Genomic DNA, 13,907 nt, shown 5'->3' on the forward strand with positions numbered 1-13,907 from the left:
GATTCCTGCACTGAGCAGAGGTTGGGCTTGTTGCCTAAACAGCTCCTTCCAACATTGTTTTCTGATCTCAGTTAAGTTAGGCTGTGTATCAGGGGCTGGCTCAACATCATACCATGAGCTTCATGGCTGAATGGAGACTTTAACATGGATCTCCTCCATCCCAGCCACATACTCTGGTCTCCCTCATACCACAGCAGCTCTCAGCTGCTGATTCTCTCTTATGGAAAGCACCAAATAGCAAGTGACCTTTCAGTGGAGAGGGTCTACCCATCTAAGCAGAGAATACTAGGTGGACTAAACAAACAAATATCCAGTTCATCCGATATAGCTCAATGCAGTAAGGTGAGTCAGCCACTTCAGGAACTGGGATTTGAACACCATTACAAGTTACAGAGTAACTTTCACAGTCCTCAAGGGCACAGGGATGTCGTCCTGTACAAGACGACGGAGATCTTTTCTGCTTCTCTTCCTCTAGCCAGAAGGGCTGGCCCTGCTAGAGGGAAGTGGTTTGTGTTTTTCTTCCCCTAATCATGCCTGCAGTGCTACAAACTGGCAAAGGACGGAATGCCCCTAAGTGGATGGCTAGAAATGTGGGATGTGACACAGAAGGCTCGACGGTGCAAATAAAGCTCTCTGCGGTTCCAGGATTTATTTGAAGGAGGATAAGAAATGACAGCTTTCCTTGAAGGAGGCCGCTCTTTTATGATTCCTGCTCATCCATGAAGAAAGATTCAAATAAAATTGGTTAAAGCAATCATAAAAACAAACAGATCCAAAAATACAATAGAAAAATAAAAAACAGCATCCAACTCATTGGAACCCACTTTGGCAACAGACCAGTTTGCATTTCAAAGTACTGCAACGAGGAAGCCAAGCAAGTAGCCCTTGGCAGGGAGTTCCAGAGCTTGGAAGTATCAGAAGTGAACTCGGACATAGACTCTCGCTGATGCAAATCATACAGCCAACATGGAGTGGCAGGCTTTCGGACAGGTTGTTCAGCCAGCCCTGCCTTCAGGAGCGGGGGATGGAATCTGGCCCCTTCTTCATGCAAAGCAGGTGTTCTGCCAGTAAGCCACGGCCCTGCAAGGTTTGCAAGTGGGCATATACTACATTTCAGCTGATCTCAGGTAGTGTAAGTAAGGGTTCCCAGGAGCCTAGTTCCTTTCCAGGCACTTAGCAGAGCCAGGCCTGGCTTTGGTGCTGCATCAAGTGCCTTCAGCCCATAGCACTGGCATCCATATGCAGAACTCTTTTTGCTCCATTTTTCTGATTCCTCATCAGAGTTGCTTCCTTTTGCCCCTCCAGCTGGCAGTGTATTTTTAACAGGCCATATTTTCAGCTAACGTTTGAGGGGCCATTTAGCACTAGCTGTGCCCATTAATTCATTTGCAAGCCAGCCAAGACACTTGCAAATAGCTCTTTGTCCCCATCTTCCCCTAGGGCCTAGGCTGTCAGCCGGCCGGCCTAAGCTGACAGAAGGTACTCCGTGAAACTGAGGCCATCTGGGTGCCAGTGTGGTATAGTAGCTAAGAGTGGGGGACTGGGACTCAGAAGATCCGGGTTCTAGTCCCCACTCAGCCTGAAGACTTTGGTCCTATCACAGCCTCTCAGCCTAACCTACCTCACAGGATTCAACAGAGCCACCAGCCACATCAGCAGGGAAACCCCCAAGGACCCTCTGGAACCTTCAGGGACAGAGCATCTTAATCAGGCTTCCACCCTTCCAGAGGGGAAAAGTGGCTGTTGGTCTCTCAGCAGGCAATGATCTGACAATGACAAAGGAACTGATACAAAGCCCTCCACCATCAGATCATTAACTCCATGCCCGCCTGAAAAAAACCCGGTGTGTGTCCTACTGCATGTGCTGGGCCTGTGACATGATGGGACCGTCCCATGCTTGCCATGGAATCCTGAGTTACTGCAGATAAGGTGGCCTCAGTTCAGATGTTAACGTCCCCCAAGTCCAAGAGTCCAAGAACTCCAGCATCACAACCAAGACCACCACTGTCAGCTCAAGTAGGGAATCTGTTGAGCAGCAGGGTGGGCAGTACATCAACAGAAGCCCGAATCTGTCCTGCTGGTCCAACACCAGATGCAAACACTCCAGACTAGGAGTCAGACAGACGGGGAGCCTGGAGGGAGGGAGAGAATTCCTCCAGACCACAGCAACTACCCCTCCCTGGTCCTCAGGTCTTCCTTGATGCTGAATCAAGCACCTCAGTGGCCATACCTAGGAGAGACTAACTCCTCCCCATCTGCCCACCCAGGTCTTGCTGATACACGCCAGTTGAGCTGCTGTTTCACTACTGAGTCAGAGGTAAGGAAGTCTTGCTCTGGACTCAACAGTCATTTGGAAGCAGCATCCAGAGACCTGAGGACACCTGATAAGGCACACCATTTCTCATCTTGGAAGACAGTGGATAATATGCTTCATAGTGTTGGGCAGGCCGGCCACAGGTTTTCTGTGCTGGGGACCAGACAGAAGGCCCTTGGGGGCTTGATTTACCCCCAGGCTTCCAGCTGCTACCCTTCCTTAACACTCACCAAAAGAGGAGTGATGAAATTGGCTAACCCTCACAAGAAACAAATTTTAGTCTAGTTCATTTCACTATAAATGGAAGATTTGGCTACCCAGAGAGCATGATGCTAATGGGTGGTTTTAATCAAATCGAATGAATGAATGAATGAATGTTCTGGAGAGGGGGCATACACAGTTTTAAAAAATCTGAAACTTGCTGTGCTGTAACTAATAGCCTGGTACAATTTTTTATTTGATTGTTTTTGTGATTTTCAGAGAATTACATGGGAACTCATGTAGAGGCAATCAAACACACCTATTTTATAGCGGTATCAAATCAGTCCTGGATACTTACACAGAAGCGACATTGCACTCCATAGGGCATACTACCCCCTTGGAAGTATGCTGCAAACTACAGTTTTATATGTCTGTATAGGCTGTTGTGGGTTTATGGGTTGTGGAAGGGTTGCCCATCATCACCAATGTTCTCAGTCCCTCCCCCATACATACCTTCAGCAGACATATACACATCTCTCACAGAATGGCTGGATGGGAACTAGTTCAGGCTTTTGTCTGAAATGTTGCAAAGCTGATTTGATGGCAGACTGTGATGGGAAGTGGAGAATTTTCACCACAAGCAATCTCAATTGAGTAATACCACTTCCAAGCCTCTGAAAAGTTAGGGTCAGTAAACACTACACAGAAGGAGCTCTACAAGCACTGGCATTTCTAGTTTAGTGCTCTGTAACGCAGGTGGAAGAAAGCCACCAAGATCTCTTTTAACCAACAGATTGATGACCAATCCCAGTGAAACATAAATCCGGCAGCAATGGGTCCAGCCCTGTAGTGGTTACGGCACAGAGCTAGGCATGTGGTGGAAAGCCATGCATTATCGCACACAGCAATAACAGCAACACCTTGGCAGCACTGCTGATGACTGCCCTTCATCACACACCTAAACAATCTCAGCTGTGTTGTACAGCAGGAAAAAAAGGTACAGGCCAGATATATACATGGGTGCAGGCTGGGAGCTAATTGTACAGGCTAGCCCCCATCTGCTTATCAATTGCCAGTTCCACAAGCAAAAGAATACTGCTCTGACTTGGTTTATATAAATACAGCTTTTTATTTCATTATGAAATCAGTACTAATTAAACAAAAGCTACTATATTCTTCTTCTCTGGAGCATCCTTCTTCAGCCCCTCAAAGAGGAAAACCATTTTGTCCACCATTGAATTCAGCAATCCATACACCTAAAAGCAGGAGTCAATTTAAAGAAGCTTTCAGAACAAAAACTGAACATCAACTTCTCAGTATTTTATTTTTATTTTATATATATGAATAAATCTTCTGCTCTCTTAAGATCAAGTAAACCAGATGCCCCAGACTGCAACCATTTTTCATTCTCAGTCAGCCTGGCCAATGGTTGGGAATAGCCAATGACCATGTGAGCTGGGAATGCTAAAAGTTTCAGTCCAATCCATCCGGAGGGCACCAGCTTGAGAAAGGCTAAAGTAAGCCTAGGTATTTCTCCAGATCTTTTCAGCATCCCATAACAAGCATTGTCTGGGCAGAGGTGGTAGCAAATTTGTTGTACAGACTAAACACTTAAACTTAATCTGCTTTAGACATGGTGATGGGGGAAAGTTTGCTGTGTTGTGGCTACAGCAGAAAGCTACACCTGCAAGAATGGATGAGCCATGTAAATCTGCTCCCATTGCTGGGCCAAGCAGCCTCCTTTAAGCCCACAAAATGGCATGCAAACAGGCCAGGAGGGATCTCATGCCCATCCCATGCAAATGCTCTTCCAGTGTCAATCGTCCTGAGGTTGGGATCTTAAGGTCCAGTGACATGTGCTTCAGCAGCAAAACACTGGCCTGTATGAGAAGGCATTTCAACTTTCAAACCATAACAAAAATAAAACAATCTGATCCATTTTTACTCTGGAACGAATTCTGCTGAGGTCATGTAAGTGTGTATGGGACTTGCAGGTTTTATATACTTTGTAGAATCTATACCTTAAAAGCCTTTCAGAGAAAACATGACTACACCTATTTAATTCAAATTTTTGGTAGCTCTGAAGCAGACATTTTCATGGATCATTTGTTTGTTAGCTGACAAGGGCTCTGGGGAACCTGGGCCTACACAAGTTCCCTGTGGCAGTGCAAGCAAAGCTGAACGGTGCTTAAAGGATAAAAACGTTTCCACTGCAATCACCATCATCCTTTTTTGTCTCTCTACAATGCTGCTACTGAGCCCCTTCATCTGAGGTGACTGAGATACCTTTGAAAACCACTTTACTTCATTACCATGGTAGTCAAGGAGCCTATAATCAAACACATGTATATTAACTGGGCACACCATGATAGTGAAATGATCATCTTTGTTTTTAGTGAGCAGAGAAAAGACTGACATGACAACCAACGGGAATAACTGCTTTGCATCATGCTAGTGAAAAGGAGGGCTGTGCATTTAGAGATGCAGTGAAAGAGACATGTAAATGTAAGCATTTCCCAAAACTGCTCACAGCACTCCATAGGTTGTAGGCCCAGGCTCATCAAGCAGAACGCTCCCTAGCGTGACCTGCCAGCTGAAGAAGAGGCAACCAGGACGCCCCGGAACCCTTACGTGAGGGAGACTGGTGATAGGATAGTTTGTCTGCTAGAAGGCATGCCAGGGCCTGGGCTACCTTCCATAATGCAGCCAATCAAGTGCCAGCACAGCCACCCATTCTAACAAAGATCAGGGGTATGAAGCAAAGCAAATTTGGCTACAATCCTGCAATATGTTTTCCTGGAGGATCTCCCTTTGAGCTCCACAAGACTTAGTTTTGACATACAAATGATTGCATAGAGATGTTTTAACTTTCTTTGCTTTTCCCCCTCTTAACTTATTCCTTTTAACATGATGTGGTTCTGGCTGAGATTATTCTGAGTCCACCTACACAGCCTTACTGTCTAGCCCAGGCATGTGGAATTTGTGGCCTTCTATATATTGATGAACTATAAATCCTATTTTCCCTGGCCAAGTTGGTTGGGGTTGATGGGAGTTGGCAAGTCTACAACATTTGGAGGTACCAGGCTCCCCGTGCTTGATCTAGTCCTGTGTTATTAACAGAATGAAAGTAATTATCACTCAAGTCTCTGAGGGGTCCCAATCTGCCCGAGAAACACAGCAAAGAAGAGATTGCCCAGAGTTCATCAAGACTCAGGGACTGACTGAGACAGACTCTGTTTCCCTCATGTTTGGCTTCTCTATTATGGCAAAATAAAAACTTGCTAGGGTGGTCTGGGACTAAAAACACACATACCACAACTGATGGAAGCAGGGCCGTCTTAACGCATGGGCCTGATGGGCACTTGCCTGTGAGCCCCATACTAATCTGTGTATGTTAACCCTTGGAAAATTGGAAAACTTCCAAAATTAACAGTAGTTGTAGTTGTCGTAGGGGCCCCAGTACACTGCTTTGCCCGGGGCCCACAATGCTGTTAAGACGGCCCTGGATGGAAGCAGTTAAACCATTTGAAGGGTTCCTCCGGGCTTGGAGAAGGTACCCATGTAAGAAGTGATACAGGAAGGACTCATTCCAGAGAAGTAACTTCAGTCTTAGGAGTCCAGATTAAACTGACATTGACATCTCACAGTGGGCAGAATGATACATAAACCATCTTATGCTACGTGGATGGATTCAACATGGAAGCAGGATGTTCCATCTTGGAAACATTCATTCAGAAGGGTTTGTGATTTTAGCTTCAGAACTGCAGTCAACATGATAAGCAAACAGACAAGGATAACAGTTCTGAACAGACTTACTTCAACATAAAGTTTCTCATGGTATTTTTCCTGCAAAATTGGATCCACTTGCTCTTGCTGAAGTTCTTGGGGTTCTATTTCTATAACTTCTACTGAAACAAGTGTTGCTTCCTTTGACTCCTTTGCAATACTTCTTGTTTTTCTGTCTTCTTTCAATTTGCTTTTCTTGCTGTTCGGGCGTTCCTGCTGAGAAAGATGCAAGTATGTGAAAGAGAGATGACAGTCAGCTAAGTACCCTAGTACATATATCATGCACATAGCATTGCAATTATGTCATAGCAAGTAACATTTGTGAAGGCAACAGGCTCTCCAGCAAAGAGTCAGGGCAGTTCAGAAACCCTTAAAATGCATCCTATTAATACTTTATCTAAGCAAGTCCTCCATTTCCTAAGATTTGTCTTGAAGAGCCCAGTTACATACCTCTTTCACTGCCTTCCCTTTTTCTTTTTCCCTCGGAGCAGTCTTCTTTTCTTCTTTCTGAACTTTCCGGTCCTCTTTCCCTTGCTTTACAACAACTGGTTTTACTTCAACTGCACAGAAAACATAGCCATTCATCTGAATTCTGTTCAATCTATGGTAAAGAACTGCCCATTCTTTCCCTGTCTGGCCAGTAAAGCCATCTTTTGACTGGTAGGCAGCACTCAGCTGGAAAAAGGCCAGAAAAACTTGAGATACCATTTAAAAAGGCTATTTTCTAATGACTTGGTATCTCGATGAGTCAGGCTCTGCCCCGACCTCCCTAGCTTCTTCCAAGCCCCAAACACTCCAGAGAGACAAGGTCTGCTGAGATGACAGGCTACCTGTTTCCTCTGGGATAACCTCGACGTGAGTGTCCTTCTCGGGCATGCCAAGCAGTGATCTGAGCCCTAGTGAGCGGCTCACCAAACCATCTATGACTTCACGCCACAGCTGAAAACTGTCATGCAAAACAAAACTGGTTTTATTTCTGGATGGAAAGGAATGGAGAAATATGCAACCAGAATTTTGCTATCTGCCTTTTTAACCATATTCTTTTTCTCCATAAACAAAGGAAGACTAAAACTAACAGAAGCCTTTCCTGCTTCAAGTAAATCTAGCAAAGCTAATCTCCAAGGCAGTATTTCCCACGTTTCCAATGTCTGTGACGCTGTTTTTTAAAATTAGATTGAATTAAAATGGGAGGCAAATTGTACTTTGACACATGAGTAGGATTACTTTTAGAGTGCCAGAATCCCTCACCCCATCCCTCCAGAAGCATTTAATTCCTTCATACACAAGGGGAAAAGATAACAATATTATATACAGACATCCCAAGCAAGGGGTCTGACTATCCCCAGCCTGAACTCATAAAGCATGCTTTTTATGTTCATGGTAAGAAATACACGGGACTTGGGTCCCTATGGAGCTCCCTGTTTTAATGATCTGGGCCCTGCCTTTTTAATCAGAATTACTTGCCCTTATTGGAGCCTGCTCCCTCTCTCTCTCTGAGTCACAGTGAGACAAGTCCAGAGCAGAGACTCACACAGATGCAACGAACAGCTTCCTCTGGGTGGTGGCAATTAGATGCATCTCCACAGGAGCAGGAGTGGAAGAAACAGCACATTGCCACCATCCTCACTTCTTTATACTTCTCCTATTCCGCTATTTTAATGACATTTTTGTGCCTTGCCAGCTGAAGAGCACGATAAAAGCACTTCGCCTAGCAATTCTCCCTTGGTACACCCACATTCTGTGAACGGCTGTTCCTCAGTGCTCAGCTCATATGCAGAAAGGGTGCTTGTGTGGGAGTGTGTATGTCGGGGGGCGTTAATGAAATCTAGACACCCCACACACACCTCTTCCTAATGTTGGCTAAATCAATATTACTCAAATGGTGCCTTCCCTTTATCTTTCCAGCAACAATAGCTAACAGTGCGATTCTATACATGTTTAGCCAGCAAGCAGTCCAGGAACTCCCAGCATGCCTCAGCCCGCCAGCAATACTGGCTGGGGCACGCCGAGTGGCGCTGGACCATTTTCTATCTAAACAAGTATAGCTCTTCACCCTAACAGGGCCAGCACAAGAAGGGGCTAGGCTCCTTTTCCCACGCTCCCCTGCAAATTACCATACACAAGAACATCCACTTTTATTTCAGGCTAATCAACCTTACTTGGTTTTTTAAGATCCCTGCACATTTTAAAACTAATTACTGATGTAAATCCATCACTCCTGCTCCCCAGACTGAGTCAATATTTCATACTGTACTCCCCCATGCATGCATCCATCTGCAGGAAGCCTCTGCCCCAGACCTGACCTGCAGTGGGCTTGATTTAGAGAGTGTGCTACTGATGTCACCCACTGGCCAGGTAAGGTGCTTGCTGGTCCTACACTAGTTTTACTCTGTTGCTTGAATTTATTAAAGGTTTTTATAAAATATTCCTTTCCTTTCTTGCATCTTACGGTTTTAAGTCTTGTTTTGTGAGTGAGTCTGAGAGCTTCAGTGGCTGGACAAACCAGAACGATAAGAAATAAGTCCCATCAACCACACACCAGATCTGGTACTGGAGGTCAGCCTGAGGTATCATTGGCTTGGCACAAAGCTCCAATGCCGCTTTATTGAGCTGGGCCAGGGCAGCTTCTCGTTCATCTTCCTCAGGAACTGTCAGCACCGTCTGAGAGAGAAATCACACACAAAAGCACCTCCTTTTCCCACTTTAGACCTTCCAACATTCCTGGCTGTCCGTGGCCAGTACAATCTCACCATGGCTTATACAGGCAATATGGGCAACATGGCCTCCCTCCTCACTGCAACCTACAAAATTAGTAAAATTAGGCAGCCTTAGATACTCCCTGCTCCTAGCATCCCTTTACTCTTCTTGCCATGGGGAGAACTGAATGTCTTCAGCAAGAACTAACTATGCATTTACTCAACACTTGCCTCCTCCTATGGCACCCACTCCAAAGCCCGCATCCATGTCTCAAAGATGGTGCATGTAAAAATATGCATTTGCATTTCCAGGCCAGATGTGCATTTTTGGGTCTGGTAGGTGATTCTCTTGAACATGTCATGAGTGCAGCCGGCTAGAGTCGGGGGTCAGACTAGGTGGCCCGGGAGGCCCCTTCTGACATGCTCTGTTTCTGTTTCTAACTCAGTTTGTACATATGCAAGCATCTCAAGCCAGTGTGTTTACACCTATGTATTCCAGGGGCTCAGTCACAAACATGAGCCTAGTATTTGCCTTTTAATCCAGCTGCTGCACCAACAGGAACTTCTGGGTATGTTGCTAAGAGGACAAAGGAACGCTCCAAAGGCTAGGAACACAACGGAACACTGGACACACACCTGTTTAAAATCACAAATGGAAAGATTCCACTCCACCCGGATCATGTCCTCCACTTGGGTCACCACCTCCACCTCTATGCTGCTTGGCTGGACAGTCAGCTCCTCTAACACAGACTTTCTTTCTCCTGAAACAGTTGAGTATGCATTCTTAGTATCCTCAGGACTTTTCGGCAAGTCTGCAACACTCTTTGCCGGAGAGGAGTCGCTGCCAGTGCTCTTCATCAGTCCCTCGAAGGCATATGACTCCGTCACTGGAGCAGGATTCATGAGTCTGTTCCACAGCTCATGCAGCCCCCTGACCACCTGGTGATGGTAGTGCAACTGCAACAAAGGGAGATAAGAAGGGGTGGCAAAGAAGACTTAGATGCACAATGAGAAATCGGCAAATGAACAGTTTCTGATAGTTCCACAAAATCTGTGGAACTATCTTTTACATCTGTGATGGAGAAAGCCCCTTTTGGGTAAGTACCTACCCAAACATAAAAATGGACCCCAGAGGAACATGCTGGGTAAGTCTCTTAAAGGAAATAGCAAGGAGGACAGAGAGACTCAAAAGCTGTTGCCTCCTCAAGCTCAGAGCATTTCCTCTTCGCTAGCCTGACGAGGCAACAGAACCGCAGAGGTTCCACTGAAGAATGTCCCTGTCTTGCCAGACGACGGTTCCTTTCCTGTGCCCATTTGCTTCTAGAACTCAATCATGTGGTGCACATGAAAACTGACTTCCCCTTTGCCTGCCCCCACATCTCTAAGTGACGCTGAGACTGATGAAGCCTGCACAAAGGATTCGGTCCCACTGAGCGTGGCGAGCGTGGCAGGAGCGCCCAAACAAAAGTCTGCCTCTGCGAGTACCTTTGAAAAAACAGGAATTTTGGCCCAAGGGGAGAGGGCTACAAGTCACCCATCTCGGGGAAATGCTGCCACTCATAGCTCCAATTCAGCCATGATTACATAAATATTGATTTGTGCAGTGCTGTCCGTAGCTCACTACTCCTGAATAAACATGCTTAGGCTGGCACTGCTAGTCTAGTAACTTTCAGAGTCTGCAGCCATAGCTCAACAAATTTCCATCGGTGCTGAGCCAGAATTGAGGAGTCAAAAATAGTTGTATTCTTTTCCAAGCTGTACCATTTTTCTCAGTAATAAATACACTTTTTTGGTTTAAATGTCCTACACTGGTGTGGTCCTACATTCTCAGTAATAACCTGATGCATGTAGATGCTCCAGTAATGTCGCTGGTACTGGTTTGCCTCCATTCGGCATTAGTTAGACCCCAGTTAAAGTACCGTGCCCACTTCTGGGCACCACACTTCAAGAAGGATGTAGACAAGCTGGAGGGGGTTCAGAGGAGAGTGACAAGGACGATCAGGGCTCTGGAAAGAAAGCCCCGTGAGGAGAGATTGAAAGAACTGGGCATGTCTAGCCTGGAGAAGAGATATGATAGCACTTTCCAAATGCTTGAAGGGGTACTGAGATTTCTTCTCAGTCATCCCAGAGTGTAAAACAGAATGGGCTTAAGTTAGAGGAAGCCAGATCCCAGCTGGACATCAGGAAAGACTTCCTGACTGTTAGAGCAGTACAGTAATGGAACCAATTAGCTGAGGAGCTCATGGGCTCTCCCACACTTGAGGCATTCAAGAGGCAGCTGGACAATCATCTGGCAGGGATGCTTTAACTTGGAGTCTGCATTCAGCAGGGGGTTGGACTTGATGGCCTTATGGACCCCTTCCAACTCTACTCTTCTATGATTCTATGTGGCAGATATGAATGTGAATTCCAAAATGGCAGCAGTGACACATTCTGGGCCCATAAGACCCAAGAGTACTCCATTCCAAAGGACAAATGGTACCTCTGGATTCTTTCTGTAGAATAACTCTTCCTCTGTGACATACGCATCCAGAGGAGACCGTACTCGCTCTGGTGTATGGATTCGATTAAGCAAGTCCTTCAGATTCTCTTCCACTATGAAAGCAATTTCCTGATCTTCTAGCTCTCTCTGCAAGTCCAAGGAAACTGAATGTGAGGTTTGGTATCTGCATTCTTATACGAACGTCAGGTAGTGCACAATCCTGCTACTTTCCTCTGAAGAGGACCACCTGGAGACCAATTTACAACTTCCTGTTTGGGTCACCAAACGGATTTCCCTCCCCTGTTTTCCTTTCCACACCTCCCACTAGCTTTTGTTTGTTTGTTTTCTGATCTGTCAACATGAGGGCAGAGCCTGTATCATATTCTCTGGTCGATGTGAACCACTTTGGAAGACAATGAGCAGGGTTGCATGTCAGGCTTCCTGGGCTGTTCACAACTGCACATTAAAAATAACACTATATTAAAACATTTTAACATATGATAAAAAGTTTACAGTACAAAATTTAAACCCAAATTTAAAACAGATATATGTGTTGTGTGTGTATACATATCTCATAACTTGAAAAAAATCTTAAAACCTGTTTAACCACTAGCAGGGCCCAGAAGACTACTTGAATGCCCTGCAATAGAGGATGGTTTTGTTTATTTTGGAAGCATCATTGTCTTTTTGAAAATTAGTGCCTGAAAATTGTGCAACCATATTGATAATTTTAAAAGTTATTATTGTCAATTTTGCCAATTTTGCCACTATGTATATGCTCTTATAGTTATGACTGTCAGACCTAAACAGTCTTGCCTAGTCAATTTTCTTGTTTGTTTCAGCTGTCAAAGGAAGCAGTGAAGTGGAGAAGATAGACTACATATAGCCTAATTTGTTCACAGCTGCCAGGGACCAAATGTCAAGTTATCAACTAAAAAGCAGCCGTAAAAGAGAAAAAGGCAGCTAAAGTTGGTACATGAAAAAATCCTGAGATACACCTCCAACTTTAGCAAAGTAACCCACCCAATTTTAAGTGCAGAGCTGACAATTTTCAATGTCCTCCACCTTTGCAACACTCCAACCCCACCTCCACACACACACTTTTTTGTGGTTCTTTTTCTGATTCTCTAACAGTTCTAAAAATGAGGCAGAAATATATGCAAATGTAATGGCTTGGAAGTAGGAAAGGAAAGGCGTCTCTGTGGATTTTACTCCGCTAGCTGAAAAGGCTACCGGGGGTGGCACTCATCTCCATTTCAGACCATGAGCCAGCGCTGCCTGAGGATGTTCCCATGGTAGTGTGGCCAGCATGATGTCATGGGGAGCTGTTTCCTCCCCACTGAAGTGCTACCTATTTATTCACTCACATCATGGAAGTGGATGGTGGACTATGAACAGAAAGGCATTTTCTCATTTTTTCTGTTGCATTCAAGGAAATGTTTGCATCACACACAAACCTTCATTTTCAGAGCCACATGGAGTTCCACTCTACCCCGTCACTCATTTAAAGCATGAAGCTCACAGTTGCCTGCTCCAGCTGTTTTATTACCTCCAGCTCTTTCCTTATCTTAGCTGAGATATCTTCATACAGAGCAACTCCCCACAGGGTCACTTGCAAGGCAGCACCTCCTAATAACATAGGGTGGGTACCAAACTCCCAGGACTCCCGGAAGATGCCTGCATTCAATGACTTGAAGATAAAGGAAAACCTCCTGGTTTCTCCAGGTAGAATAACTCCTAAGGGAGACAGAAGGAACATACTGGGAAAGGATGTTGTCGTTTCCCCCAGCAGAACTCCTCCAGGGGCAACTTCAAATGTTGAAACAATTTTTCTTAACTTATTATTTTAGTTTTATTTCCAGGTGAAGGTGAAAGTGAAGGTGAAGGAGACGTCCTTGGCTTTTGCAAGACTGCAACATGGGCTGCAATACATATGGTTTGCACTGTGTCCATCATGAAGAAGCATGTGTGATGAACATACCACACTAACTACATGTAGGGCTTGCCTTTTTTAAAACCGGGTCTACCAATCAAAGGCAGGTGCAACAGACAGGCACTTGAAATTCAAGAACAGGCCCCTTACAGACACATTCTGAGCCTAGGAATTTGTCTTCAGTCCTAAATCTGAACTGAGCTCACGGTTCTTCTTGGTTCTCCCAAGTATTCTGCACTTCAGCTTAATCTGGGAGCAAATTCCATTTTGTTGTTGCTAATACGGAATGTTTGGGCATCAAATGCCCTTGCCAGTCTACTGGAAATTACCCCAGAATATGCCAACAGATCCTGATCTAACTCCTGGCATAACTCGAGGCCCTGGCACAGAGGCAGGCCTTGCTCTGAGGTGGGCAAGGGGGAACTGTTGCCCTCCAGAAGGCAACTTATTTTTATTTATTTATTTTTACATCTGCTGTTTGTGTAAGTTGCCTGC

General features: G+C 45.2%; 1 protein-coding gene across 1 annotated transcript in view; it reads right to left on the reverse strand.

The window, feature by feature from the left end:
- Positions 1 to 3,649: 3,649 nt before the first annotated feature.
- LOC123018152 (MYCBP associated protein) overlaps positions 3,650 to 13,907 on the reverse strand; it is a 34,640-nt gene continuing 24,382 nt past the window's right edge. Inside the window, exons 13-20 of the mRNA XM_044419997.1 lie at positions 13,029 to 13,216; positions 11,480 to 11,626; positions 9,634 to 9,954; positions 8,751 to 8,962; positions 7,132 to 7,247; positions 6,752 to 6,861; positions 6,332 to 6,517; positions 3,650 to 3,771 (exon numbers count right to left, since the gene is read on the reverse strand). Of these exons, the coding sequence (XP_044275932.1) occupies positions 3,670 to 3,771; positions 6,332 to 6,517; positions 6,752 to 6,861; positions 7,132 to 7,247; positions 8,751 to 8,962; positions 9,634 to 9,954; positions 11,480 to 11,626; positions 13,029 to 13,216 (1,382 nt within the window). The 3' untranslated portion in view covers positions 3,650 to 3,669. The remainder of the gene's footprint in view (positions 3,772 to 6,331; positions 6,518 to 6,751; positions 6,862 to 7,131; positions 7,248 to 8,750; positions 8,963 to 9,633; positions 9,955 to 11,479; positions 11,627 to 13,028; positions 13,217 to 13,907) is intronic.

The sequence above is a fragment of the Varanus komodoensis genome, unplaced genomic scaffold (genome assembly GCF_004798865.1).
Source record: "Varanus komodoensis strain SLA01 unplaced genomic scaffold, ASM479886v1 scaffold11, whole genome shotgun sequence".
Lineage (NCBI taxonomy): Eukaryota > Metazoa > Chordata > Lepidosauria > Squamata > Varanidae > Varanus > Varanus komodoensis.